Genomic DNA, 14733 nt, shown 5'->3' with positions numbered 1-14733 from the left:
TAATATAAATACAAATAAAAAAAAAATTATGACTACCTTTAGCCTCAAATTTTAGCCCCAAACATTTTCATTCCTTCAATTATACTGATAGAAAGATTACATCAATGCTTAAAGCCGTTTTTCCGACCGGAAGTATACAGACATAAAAATAAGAGAAGAGAATACACCCACCTCATACTTAGTCAATATAGAAATGGTTGAGTTGGTTTGAATTTAGAAGAAATGAAAATCGAACCGATTAAATTTTAATTGATTCGAATTGATTTGGATTTATAATTTTTAGTGAGTAGATCTGAATCGATTAAACTCGGATTANATTAAAAAAATTATAAAAAAATCATCTAAATACTATAGATATATAATAATAATATAAAAAATAATATATTATCGATTCAAACTTAAATAACTATCATAATTTAAAATACTTTATATTAAGAGATAAATTTACATATATATTATTAGATTATATTTATTTTTTAATTAATATTAAACTAATTAAATAATCAAATTGGTTTGATTTGGATTTCGCGATTCCAGAACCAATATCCGAACCAATTAAAATCGGATTTGATCAGGTTAGACCTGATTATATCTGATTATCTATTGAGTTTAGAACCAATATAATCGAATCAGAATAGTATTCGACAAATAATCAAGTTAACATTCCTAGTTTTACTAACTTGTGCCCTAAGGATATAGATTCTATAAAAATTATTGCAAAAATTAATTTATTTTACATTTTTAATGTATTGAAGTTTAATGTATTGAATACATCAAAAATATTAAAAAAATTTTACTATTATATTTTTAAAATATACTTTTAGAACACAAGTTAAAGCAAAATATATTGCCTCATCAAAATCTACTAAAGATAACCATAAAATCAAGGGATAAAACCCCAAGTAATAAACACTATATGTAAACACACTTCTGATTGATGTCTTTCAGAGAGAGAAAAAAAACTTTGAATAGACTTTAAATTGTGTTGTTCATTTTGGTTTTAAACAATTCTCTATTTATACAAACGAGTATGATAAAAGTTCAATATGTATGGATATAATTATCAATTACGTATTCCACTTTGAAATTTTAATGTGTATTACCACGAAACTCTTATATTACATCAAAATTAAGAATCTCTAATTAGAATTGAATTACTAAATTGATTAAAAAAGAGAGTAATATCCCAGATTGACTCTTACAAGTTTTGGTTCACATAAATTAGTTTCAAGCGAAAAAAATGAGATTTTATTTCTGATTTTTTAAAAATATTATAGAAATTAGTCTCTGATAAAATGACAGCACAAATTAGTCTCCATCCTTTTTTAAAAAATGAAAAATTAGTTCTTAATATTTTTAAAATATATTATAATTGAATGATTGAATTATCTAAATTTTAAAATATAAAAGATTAACTTATCTGTTTATTTTGTTAGATCTAATGATATTCTAAAAGATAAAAATAAATTTTATCATTTTTTTAGACTAAAAACTAATTTGTCCTTTTGAGTATTATTTGGGTAGCCATTCTAAAAACAAACAAAAAAATTATTTTGAATATAAATATTAATACAAATTCACGTTTAGTTAGTTTTGTGTAAAACTGATAATTAAAAAATGTTAAATAATAATTTAATTAAATATATTAAATTATCTAATAATTCTTAACTATTAATTTGGTTTAAAGACAACCGCTAATTTCTACCAAAAATGTTATTAATAAGTGCAGCAAGCTGTGGCCAGGGTATATACTAACTGATTCCAACATATATAGGAACTGTCTAATTCCAAGAATTTTTTTAGGCATGTTTGAACTTTGAAGCTTACTATATCAAGGATCATAAGCAGAAGCCTTGGTCCCAAAGCATATGGTCGAACAATGCAAACATACGAGAACGGAAGGCAAAGAACCGCGTATCCACCAATTACCCCGGTTGCTACCACAAGAAACCTGCACATATATCAATGGAGCTTAGTTTTATTACTGAGATGCATAAAATCTTCTTTACTTTAACAGGATTTTCTTAAAGCTATACTGGTATATTAGAAAATCAATACATTTTTAATGCAAGTTATGTTGAAATAAAATTAAAGTATAAATATTTTATTGATTTCTATAGTTTTATAAAGTTTTTAATTAAATTTTTATTTTTTTTAATTAGGTCTCTGTATTAATATTTTTTTTCAATTGAGTCCCTACACTTTTTTTTATTTAAGTCTTTGCATTATTTTTTTTTAGTTGGGTCCTATACAATTAAACTAATTACTACTAAGAGGGACCTAATTAAAAGAAAAAATTAGTACAGAGATTCAATTAAAAAGAAAAAAATATAAGGATCTAATTGAAAATTTTGCGAAACCATAGAGACCAATAAATAATTAAACCTAAAATTGATTGCCAAAAACATTTAAACCACTACATGTAATTGTAATATCACTTGAATTTAAGAAATTAAAGATCGTATTATTTAGCTTCAGAATATAACGACTTAATCAATGTAACAGAGAGAATAACTAACATCCATACATAAGATGATGAGATGAATATAGACATACTGGAACATTGGAAAGTCAGACCACTGAGCATGGAACTGGAGAAACTGTGTGAAAAATGGAAGAACCTCCTCATTGTTTCCCATCAGATATGTGGCGCCTATAGCAGCTCCTATGACACCAAGTCTTAAGACAAAGTCTGCTATTGCCACGCCTTTTCTCCACCTTGTTGCTGGTGGTTTTGGCAACGAGGCAGCAGACTTTGTCGAAACTGATGATGAAGATTGATCTGTGGAAATAGGAGCACCCCATTTAACACTTTTCCCTTTGCCACCGTCCTTTGTTTTTGTTATTGCAACTGTAGCTACCTCATTTTCTTTATTGGAGTCCATTTTTGAAGGCACTTAAGTATCTATCCGTGAAGTGTAAGAAAATGTTATATAAAGCTAGTTCTGTATTTATATGCAGCTTTGTTTTGTAGGTTAACATTAGCGTGCTTGGCTTGCGACTGTATTTATACCTATAACTAAGTAGTACACATCAGGGGATTCAAAATTAATTAAGGGACATTTATTAATTATGGAATTTAATGAATGGATTAGTTACTTGTGTCATTGTGTGAGTGCTCTATGGTGTGGGAAATCATGGCATTGTCTGCATGTCAGGTTTCAAAACCTACTCCACCCTAAAAAAGAAAAACGATGCCCTTGTACGAATTTTTCATTTTTTATTTTGGACGATGAATTTTTCATTATTTTTAACTAAAATATCTTTATGATCATTTGGGCCGGGAGCCTTGCTTTCTTCGTTATTTTTACATGTTCCTATGATGCGCGAATGAGGATATGGATACCAGACTTCACACGATATACTTCAGACGACATAGAACACGTAAATATACGAATTTTAAAATTTTACAAGACATAAAGACACAATATATATAAAATATAAAATATTTTTTAAATAAATTATAATAATATTTTGATATTTTATTGATATTAAAATATAAAACAAATTTTTAACTATTTTTGATATCTTCTTTTAATTATATGAAATATTTAAAATATTTTTATTTTAACAAATAATAATATATATTAATTCTAAACTCATTTTAAAAATATATATTAAAAATAAAATTGAACATGCAGACACATAATGGTATTTAAGTATATCAAAAATTTAAAATATGTCTAAAGAATAATTTTTTATTTTTTTTATTAACACAAATTTAGACACATAAGTATCGATAAGTATTATATCCAAAATATATCCAATACGCAAACACAGCAACACAACAAAATATTTCTATTTCGTAGGATCTTTGTTTTTGTCATTTAAATGGGCATAAACTCTAACCCAACTAGGCTTGCTTTAAGATTGACCAATATGGCTAAGCTATTGGATCTACTTTACTTCACACCACAAATGTCACCATTCTTTCTCTTAATCTTTTTTGGTAATGTTCTCTCTTTTATTTTTATTGTTTCCTTCTTCAACTTAGCGATTTACTCGCACTGCAAGATCTGCTGTACTGGCATTTATTGTTGGAAAAAAAAAATGAGAGGTTTTTCTCTTTTTTCAAAAAAGAAAATTAACCTCAACATTCATATAAAATCTGATATTTCTTATTAGCAATATATATTTCACCAAGTAAATATCATTTAAAGACATAATTGCTAACATTTCTATTCTTTGGGGATCAAATTAGTGTTTATCACTTTCCTTAAGCAAAAAAATGTGTATATTCTATCTTCACTGATAAAACACCTTAACTCTTCGACCCCAAAAATAAAAATTCTAGATCCACCCATGGTGTTTGAAAAGGTTCTTCAGAAACAAGAACGAATACAATAAAATAACATAGGCAAAAACAGTAGAGATAGAGACATAAATTAAGATTGAAATAGAAGTGAAATTTCTTTCTTGACTCTCGATGTCTTAGTTTCATTTTTTAAGTTACAAGTTTTAGAAGGACAATTTTTTATCCCAAGTTAAAATGGTTTTTTCCCCTTCATATTTCTCGCAGTTATTCCAATTAAGGACAAAGGTAATAAACATCTTTAACATTTAATTTATTATTATAATTTTATTCCAAACGTTACATTGTTAATAGAAATATTGATGTGATAATTGTATATGCTGATATGTCACTGACTCATGATAACCTTTTGATAATGTATTAGTAACACGTCAGCATAAAATTATCACATTATATGTTGTATAACTAATAATATAATTGAAACAGATTAAAATGTTAAAAATAAAATCAAAACCAAATATTAAGAATAAAATTGTATAAAATATAAATGTTGGAGACAAAATAGTATTTATAATTTTAAAAATCTTTTTTAAATAAAAATCATATCAATAACACTCTGAAAACATGTCACTTTACTAAGATCCACTTTAATACAGTAAAAATTTGTTATTGAAAATAAAAATTATAGTAAATATCATATATACTTATTACTAAATTATATAAACATGTTTCATTTTTTAAAATATATCACTTTTATTATATAAAAATAATTTGATACTCTTAACAATTTTCTTTATATAATTTACAAAAAAAATATATAATCATGATAAGTATAAAAAAGTATCCTATATCTTATTGGTAAGTTGTATAAAAACATTTTTATATCGTCATAGCACACTGCAAGCATCAACTTCCACAATCAAATTTGGAATGGTGATGAAGGTTCTTTAAACTTTTTAAAAAGTTAAATCGGTAGTTTTAAGTCAGGTCGTATTTCCAGAAAAAAAAAGTAATTAGATTTGATCATATAGTGAATGAGATTTCAAAAGCAGAAAAATGAATTAACAAAAAAAATTGACAATGGAATCGGAAATGCAATTTTAAGCAATTAGAAGCAAATAAAACTAATTGAAATTAAACTAAACATTGGCTTAGGGATACATCCTTGGTCATCTATTATTGTTATTTTACTTATATTGGTAAATATTATAAGAAAAATATTGAATACGTCGGAAGTTAGTGGCGAGTTTATCAATGAATTTGGTAATAAATTTGTTGGGTAAAAAAATTATCGTCGGATTCAGTTTTTTGATAGTAAATTCGCCAGTAATAATTGGAAGGAAAAAACAATTGACACAAATATTATCGTCGGATTTAAGGGCAAAAAAATCCAATGGTAAGGGAACTGAATGAAACACGTCATTTTGGTCACAGGTTGTGCATTACTGACAGATTTTTCTTATGGTAAATTCGCTAGTAAAATTGACCTTAAATTCGAATTTGCGAACCATTCCCCTTCATTTCTACAACATCATCAACCTCACATCTCTTCCTTTTCTCTTTCTCTCTCGCCGTCAACCCTCTATCGCCACCATTTACTGTCGTTTCGCCGTCGTTGACCGTTTCTCACGACTCCAGTCATTGTCGCCGTCGAGGAGTGTCCACATGGAGCTTGTTTCTGCCATGGAGGGCTTGTTTCTCTCCTGTGAGTTGCTGTCTCTATCCTTCGCCGCCGCCGTCGCTTGCCTTCGTTAGCTGCAATGCTACCTTTCCTCTTTCAATTAGATATGTCTTTTTTTCTTCCTTCTATTTTTTTTGACATTGTTTAATTTGCATGTGCTAAATCCTAACCTTACACTTTTTTTCCGTTTTTATCCCTGAAAAAATCAGTATCATTAGTTTACTTAGATATGACCTTGATTGAGTTGTTCACTCATGATTATCTAATTGTTTTGATCTTTTGATTTTGCTATATTTATGTTTATTTGTGGAGATTTTAGTAGTTTTAATAAGAATATTGATAGTATTGTCTTGATTTTGTTAATTTGTTTACACTGAAAATTTATGATTTGTTGTCTATCTATAATCTGTTTTGTTTGATTCGTTTAATAACTTGAAAGTATAGAAACCATAATCACTTTTAGTTTTGAATCCTAACTTTACTTTTTGATTTCATTTGCAACTTCGAATTTTAATTAGTTACTTCATTTTTATTTGGATTGGTTTTGTTAGTGGGGTTGGAGGTGCTGTGTGAAATTGACATTCTAGAGTATAAAGATGTATAATCAATTACTTTCTTCACTTGGTTCTGTTTTGTAAATGTGTGTTTGTATTTTTCTTTATTATTATTAATAATAAATTCTATTTTAATATTTTTATTTGTTGACATGAAATTATTCTATCTAAACTTTCTGTGTGCTGTGTTTTTTTTTTGGCGGCTCATCATCATAATATTAATGTTGCTGTTGAGCCGCTTAGATAGAATATTTTTTATTTTTATTAACTATTTGCTTATTAAATAATTTAGAATTGATAATGTTGTTTGTGATTTTTAATTTTTTATTATGTGGTAGATTGTTTTGTTGGAAGCTTTAAATTATGTGGTGGATTATGTTGTTAGAAATTTTAAATTTTGTCTGCTTTAAAATTTGTTTTAGTTTTACTAGCACAAAACTTGTTCGATGAAATTTATTTGATGTACTGATATACAACATTGTGAGTTTGTGACCTAAACTAGAGGGTCATGGATTCAAATCTTAGATTGGCTTCCTAAATCTGTGTTTTTAAATGTTAAGTAAATCATTTACCCTTAGTTCATTATAAATTTGCACCCCACATCTTCCCAAATTTCGCTACCTATAGTCGGTTGCACGACACATCTAGTAGTACAACCATGCAAGAACAGCTAAATCCCAAGACAGCTGACCACAACGATCTAGGTCCTCCAACAGAAGTAACCACCTTATGTGCATGTGGGATAGAGGCATATGAAAATAGAATGCCCCGTAATATCTACTTAATGTACCTTCAGGTGTATTGAAGTAGTCACATCCTCAATTAACTCACCATAAATAGTGTCTCTAAATCATAATAAATTGACAGTCTACTTATTCTGACCTTGTTTGTGGTTCAGACTTCATACATGCCCTAGTAGTTGCTAACACAGGTTCTCCATAGAACGTCTGTCATATTACTACTCCCAACCACCAACGCAGTTATTAACAAGGTTTCCATTAACATTGAGACCCAGCTGATATGCCACGTCTTGTAAGATAATTGTCATCTTCCCACATGGCATATGAACGATATGAGACTCTGGCTACTATCTCTCCACCAACACGGATACCAAAGGTCGGTCAAGGTCCCATTCAACCATGTAGGCCACATGCTTGAAACTAGCCCGTTGGAGGTGTATGCTGATACGTTTTTTAAATGCTTGGTGACGGTTTTAACTGTCACTAAATGGTTTTGCGACGGTTAAAAAAAGCGTCACAGATTTGAGCGTCGCCAGCTGGCATAGTGACGATTTTGGACCACTGTTGATAAGGAGTGTTGTTAAATTATTTGTGATGGTTTTTAAAGTATAAAATCGTCACTAATTTGTAACACTTGTAAATGTGTTTTTTATACTGTATTTCGCGACGTTTTGAAACTGTCGTTAAATTATTAAATCTTGTGACAGTTTTTAGGCATATTTAGTGACTATTTAAACCGTCACTAAGTTAATAGTTCTTATGACAATTTTTAGGTATATCTAGTGACTATTTAAACCGTCATAATATTTTTAGTGACAGTTTTCAATTTAAAACCGTTACTAAGTTACTTATTCCTGTGACAGTTTTTTCCTGTATTTAATGACTATTTCAAACGGTCATAATCTTTCCAATACCAAAATTTCTATTATTAAAAGTTGAATTCTCCATAAATGACATTGTTTTTCAACAAATCCAAATTCAATCCCACAAATTTTACAAAAATAGCAACAATGTATTTCAAAAGTTGAATTCTACAAGTTTTAATTACATAGTCATAATTCATATGTAAATTCAAAAAATTTCAACTTAATCCAAACTTGTAAACCTAACAATTCAATCATAAAACTTCTTTAAACATTTACGCGCTTGCACAAAACCTCTTGATAAGTCAAGGCACCAGAAATCATTCGTTGTTTACGCGCTTGCACCACCTCCATTCTTTCCCCAACCATCCCCGCAATGTGATACATAAGAGCAAGTAAACTACTCAGATCAGTCAGTTGAAACTAACCCCAACGGATGGCTTTGCTGCCAAATTCTATGCTAGTTTATTACCAGATTACTTTAACCCACTAAAGCAATTTAAATATACATGCTCAACTTTGGCAGAAGATCTCAAACATACCTATTAGAAGGTGGACAACTGATCCCAAAGAATGGCCAACACCGAAAATGGGAAGATCTTGGATCTGAATCAATGAATATACTCAACGTTTTAACTTAAATAGGAAAAACTAAACCAGAAAGAAACTGGCCCTTAAATCATAAGTAGAAACTTACCGTTTCTTGCAACGCACGGCAGCACCTATCAAATTTGAACTGTACTTCATTTGCAATCAGGAAGTGATCAAACCCACTAGCATATGGTGTTGCAATGATCACTACACCCCTAGTAACAGAAAGGATTTTGCAATTAGCCTTTTCCATTGACAGATCCTAGATCTATGAGTGTCAGTCTCACATGATCCAAACATAAGGATAATTAACACAAGAGAAGAGAGTTTGTTAGGGCATGGATATGGGATATTGTAACAGTCCTATGCTAATATAACAATATATGCATTTGTAATAAGAAATTAGAAAGAAAAAGAAAAACAGCTTTGGGGACACCCTATCAACATGTTATTACAATATCTTTCAACTGAATTGCCTGATCAGATTAGAATTCGAATATTTCAAGAACAAAACACAGGTACTTACTTTTCTAAGGGACGCTAAAGAAACCACCAATAGGCAAGTTGAGGCGCAGCTCCAACAAATATACCTCCAATAAAATGTGCAACAAATTTCGGTTTGGAACTTTTGGGTTTGATAATCCATGCTCCCTGAAAAAAATGTGCTTCTGCCACTTGAAAATGAACCTGCTTCACATTTGTCAATATTATTAACACAACACAACCCAACCTACAAAAATAAGGGACAGTTGTCGATAATTTTGAGCTTGATCCATAAGAACATGCAAGCTGTATATGAGTTGAAAGTGAGCAATAATGTAACCTATCAATGAGACTATTCACGATGACTTTTTTTGGTTTCCACTCATCAATTTGTCTAAACGCCGAATACATGTAAGCTGTCATTGGTGGAAAATCTGCTAAACTCTTGTGGAATAATAATAAGGTTTGAAAAGTAATTTTAATAGTTAGAAAAGTTTTGATTCTTAAAAATAAATCGTTATCATCAAAAAGTCAAAGTATATATATATGGAAAATGCTTTAGTTAAATTTGACGGTCCGGGATTCCAATAGCAGATATCTTAGTTCTATCCTTCCTGATCCTGGTCCAACATTGAAAAACACTAATTCTGGTCTAAAATTGGTATTAAAGAGAAAGAAAGCACTAGTAAAAATAGCAGCAGCAGTAGTCTCGCGATGTGAAATATATTAGCAATGGAGAATTGGAGATCTCATTTATATATTAGCAAATCCATTTCTGTCTCATGACACATATGCCACATTAATTTATTTCCTATAATATAGAAGTTAGACACTTAAGTCAATATGAACACAAGAAAGTTAGTCAGAGATGGTTTTTTTTATACTAATAGTGATGGTGGTCTTTTGCTTTTAGCTTTTGCTATAAATTAGTCATCAAGATTACGTCAAGTTTATAGGTGCACCAAAACAAAACTACCAGGTTTTACAAGGATGGACATAAGATAGAAAGATGAAATCTAAGACTAAAGTTCAGCTAATTAATGCATTTTTTGGAATTATTTTGTCGTGTTTTATAACATTTGAGGATATTTTTGTCATTATCAAAGGTGGAGGGTATTTTTGTTAGTGCTTTCAAAAATGGAGAGCAATTTTGGTAGTTTCCCCTGAAAAGAATATAGAAAAGCAACCATCTCAGGAAGTTGCATCAACTATGAGAATATCATTAAACATTTGAGAACAGATCGAAAATACTAAGTAGGTAATATGAACACAACTTAATATACCTTATTGCCCATTACAAAATTTAATGAACCAATACAACGCCTGGTGTTTGCATCATCCAGAACATCATCATGGAGAAGACTAGCCACCTGTAGCAAATTATAACTCCATTAGTTTGGCAGAAATTCACCCCTAACTTCCAAAATAAATAAATAACTTAACATTACGAATAAATAAAACAAGCAAAAGATAGAGTCAAATTGCAACAAAACAACTAGTTAATATCACTGGGTTCTTTCCCCCAAAGACTTAAGCAATACTAACTCATTCATAGTAGAGGCGGCAGGAGGCAGCCATTTTAGTAGACAAAAGTCCACAAAAAGTAATTTTATTGTCTTATTAAGGGAAAATAGAAAGACCAGGAAACATGATCATGTATGGCTTGAATGAAAAGTTTTTGCTATAGATATTAAAACAATAGTAATTTATGGATAAAGTGATCAAACCAAAATGGATGGAGATGTAAATAAAATAAAATTCATGCCGAATGGACAAAATGGAGGTGTGCTATCAAAGTTGTTTGAGATTATTTCTTTTAAAAAATATAAAAAATTCCCACTAAAGCTTAAGGATAGATTTTACTCCACAACTGTCTTATCATTGCTATATGGGAGTTAAGATTGTTCGATAAGAATTGAACAAGAAAATAAACTACACAGTAGCTATGTGATAGAGATGATATATGGTTCACAACGAAACACTATGGTATTGTGTAATCCATATAGCCAACTCGACCTTGTGGGAAAAAAAGGCTGAGTTATTTTTCTTGCTGTTTATGCATTATCTTATGATCACAGTTATCTTTCAATACTTTTCATACATGGCTAAACCTAGAACACATTCATAAAATTATCTAGCGCTCAACCTAAAATTACCTAGATCTGAAAACCTAAATTAATAATTCTAAAAAAAGCATTAATTGCTCAAGTTTTAACCCAAACCAAAATTAATCATACTTAGATCCTTTGATTCCAAGACACTATGATAGATATATATAGTTTGAAACTTACTGTGGCGATAGAGGAGAGCAGCTCCGCCGCAGAGTTTGAAATAGAGGAACGAGGCTTCTCCACAAAAACGAATGAAAACACGAACACTAACAACGAAAGAAGGGGCCGAAGGAAGGTGAACACAGTGAAGAACACAGCGAAGAGCGCGAACTGTGAAGAGCGCGAACCGCGAAGAGTGCGAACCGCAAAGAACGCGAACTGCAGAGAGCGCGAACCGAACACCGAATGGCGAAAAACACGAACACCATTGTTACCTTCTCTTCTCTTCTGACCTCAATTGCTACAAGAGCAATCCATCAATGGAAACCAATTGAATCATTTAGGGTTCTGAGAAGTAGAAATGGTTATAAAAAATAGAAAATAAGAAAAAAGAAGGAAAGGGATAAATTGCTATTACTTATTACTTAGACCTTTAACTGTTAGTGACGGTAAAAAATGATGTAAATAAGTGTTATTATTTTATTTAATAATGACTGTTTAAATAAGGGTCACAAAATAAGTGTAACTATTTATCTAATTTGGTGTAGTGTCGCTAATAAATATATATATATATATATATTTTATACTTATTAAACTCATAATTTAAACATTATACCAGTTAGTCAAGTTTGTCAACAATGTACTCTATATAGTCTAATCTATACAACGTCTCCTTATAGCCTACTCACTCTTAGTCTATCAAAATATCTAAAATAAAATATTTGCAAAATTAATATCAATCATTTTTAAATCTACAAAATTAAAAAAATTAAGTAATTTAAGACATTATTCTAAACTGTTAACAAAATATCTCTATCACCTCTATCACTTAACACTAATTTTAAAATAGTTAATTTTAAATAACTTTTATACTAATTTTTAAAAAATTAACTCTGAATAATTATTCTTATATTTTTAGATAAATAACCGAAAATAATTATCCTATATTTTTTTTGAAAAATTAATTCTAAATAATTATTTATATATTTTGAAATAACTAATTTAAATCATTATCTTTACATTTTCAATTAATTAAGTTTATATAATTATTATTTTATTAATATCTAATGCTAATTAATTATATCAAAAATTTTATTCAAAACTTAATAAAATAATATCAACATAAAATAATTTAAAAACAAAGAAATAGGTTAGATAACTTATTTAAAATTTAACTTAAGTTGAGGAAAGATAGTAAAAATGAGAGAGAATGAGTAAATTTTTTTAACAATAATGCATAAAAAAATGAGAGACTGTTGTGATAAGTGTGAAGTGGATATGAGGTGGATGTCTATTTTTCTATGTTATTCAGGATATCAAGAGAGATTACAATTAATTAAGTTTGAAAAAGTTGACCCCCTTATATGTATATAAATAGGGGTTTGTTCTGAAGCAATATACACAATCAATAATAACAATAATTCTCTCTTTATATTGTTAATACTAATCTTTCTCTCTTTTATATATGCAACAAATAAATTGGTATCTTTCATATATATTAGTAATCTCTATTAAGAGTATAATATTAGTAAACACTAATACTAGAGTCTTTTATTTATACTTCTTTATTTTATATTTATTATATCTTTCTTATTTATTTATTTTACAACACGTTATCAGCACGAGACTCTAATCAAATTTTAGGAAGACTCAGGTAATAAAATTTTATTATATCGAAACTCTCTCATCTTGAATTTAATGCTCTTGATATATCTAGAAACAACTATTTATCATGTATACTAGATGCTAAAATCTATCTTGATTCAATGGATCTTAGAGATACCATTAAGACTAAAAATAATGCATCCAAGAAGGATAAAACCAAAGCCATGATCTTCCTTCGTCGTCATCTTAACGAAAGATTGAAAAATGAATATCTCACATTAAAAGATCCTGCAAATCTGTGGAAAGACTTTGAAGAAAGGTATAATCATCAAAAGACGGTGATACTTCCTCAAGTCCGATATGAATGAACGCACTTGCGTCTACAGAATTTTAAATTCATAAATGAATATAATTCAGCAATGTTTCAAATCACCTAACGAATGAAATTATGTGGAAAAAAGATAACTAATAATGACAAGTTAGAGAAAACTTTCTCAATCTTCCATGCCTCGAATTTGCTCTTGGAGCAGCAGTATCATGAAAAAGGATTTAAAAAATATTCTGAGCTCATTTCATGTCTTCTTATTGTTGAACACAACAATGAGTTGCTCTTAAAAAATCATGAAGCGCGCCCAACTGGCGCTGTCCCATTTCCTGAAGCAAATGTGGCAAATCATAACCCTAGAAGAGGTAAATTGTAAAACCCGGTTAATTAACGGCTAATTAACCCATAAATGAGAATTTATTCTAGAAAGCCTAAAATGTGATTTTTATGGCTAAATGTGGTAGAGGAGATTGAGACGAGAATTTCGGTACCAATTTCATAGAATTCGGACCAAGATTGGACCGAACGGGCCAAACCGGGCCAATTGGACCCAAAGTGGGCCCTTGGCCCAACATAACTTAACCAAAACCCTAGTTTTCAGCACTCTCTCTCCTCATTTGTTACACACACAAGCTGAAATTTGAGAGAAAGGGAGGAAGAACACTCTCTCAAGTTCTCTCCCTTGGTTGATCTTCAAACCACCATAACTTTTGATCTAGAGCTCCGATTGCCGCTCCGTTTGCGGCCACGCGTTCACCGCGGAGAGCTCTACTCATGGGTGAAATGTTGAGATTTTGGGTTCTTTGATATTATAGGACCCAACTCTCTTGGAGGAGAAGGTTAATCTTGTCTCCTTGGACCTTGGGTGTGGTAAGATTTTCAACCCTAGTGTATTTTGTTGTTTTGTGATGTTTGGGTTTTGAGATGTTGTGTATGGGTATGATGGTTGTGGCTTAGGTTGTGTGTGTGTGGATATTGGAGCTTGATTGGTGATTTTGAAAAGCTTGGAAAAGGTTTGGTGGTGAAAATTCTGTTCTTGGAGGTGTTGAGGCCTTGAGAGCTTGTGGATAAGTGGTTTGGAAGTGCTCCGGTGGAGCTTGGGAAAATCGGCTAAGGTATGGTTTCGGTTTCCCGTATCTAATATGTAATGTGGTAGGAAATACTTAGGCTAGAGGCCCTAAGATAGGCATTGAAATGTTGATGTTGTTGAATGATTGAGATATATGATGTGGTCATGTATGTGATGATGATTAATGATGCCTTGATGGTATGATGTATGAGAAATATGCATGTTGTGATATATGCTTGATGATTGGTTATGGTTGAATTGTGGGTTGAACCATGTGGATGGTGAGTATGATATTGATTG

General features: G+C 30.2%; 1 protein-coding gene and 1 long non-coding RNA gene across 2 annotated transcripts in view; both read right to left on the bottom strand.

Annotated features, from left to right (window-relative positions):
• Positions 1–2961, bottom strand: part of LOC107478347 (casparian strip membrane protein 5-like) — a 4641-nt gene extending 1680 nt beyond the window's left edge. Inside the window, exons 1-2 of the mRNA XM_021136719.2 lie at positions 2557–2961; positions 1816–1951 (exon numbers count right to left, since the gene is read on the bottom strand). Of these exons, the coding sequence (XP_020992378.2) occupies positions 1816–1951; positions 2557–2885 (465 nt within the window). The 5' untranslated portion in view covers positions 2886–2961. The remainder of the gene's footprint in view (positions 1–1815; positions 1952–2556) is intronic.
• A 5651-nt stretch (positions 2962–8612) lies between these two features.
• Positions 8613–11822, bottom strand: LOC127745800 (uncharacterized). Its single transcript, XR_008007371.1, has 4 exons — positions 11456–11822; positions 10448–10534; positions 8788–9368; positions 8613–8696 (listed from the first exon to the last, which is right to left on the bottom strand). It is a non-coding gene; the product is annotated as an uncharacterized LOC127745800 (long non-coding RNA).
• Positions 11823–14733: the final 2911 nt, after the last annotated feature.

This window comes from Arachis duranensis, chromosome 3 (genome assembly GCF_000817695.3).
Source record: "Arachis duranensis cultivar V14167 chromosome 3, aradu.V14167.gnm2.J7QH, whole genome shotgun sequence".
Taxonomy (NCBI): domain Eukaryota; kingdom Viridiplantae; phylum Streptophyta; class Magnoliopsida; order Fabales; family Fabaceae; genus Arachis; species Arachis duranensis.
The sequence above is the reverse complement of the archived record's forward strand: the minus strand, read 5'-3'. Positions and strand labels throughout refer to the sequence as shown.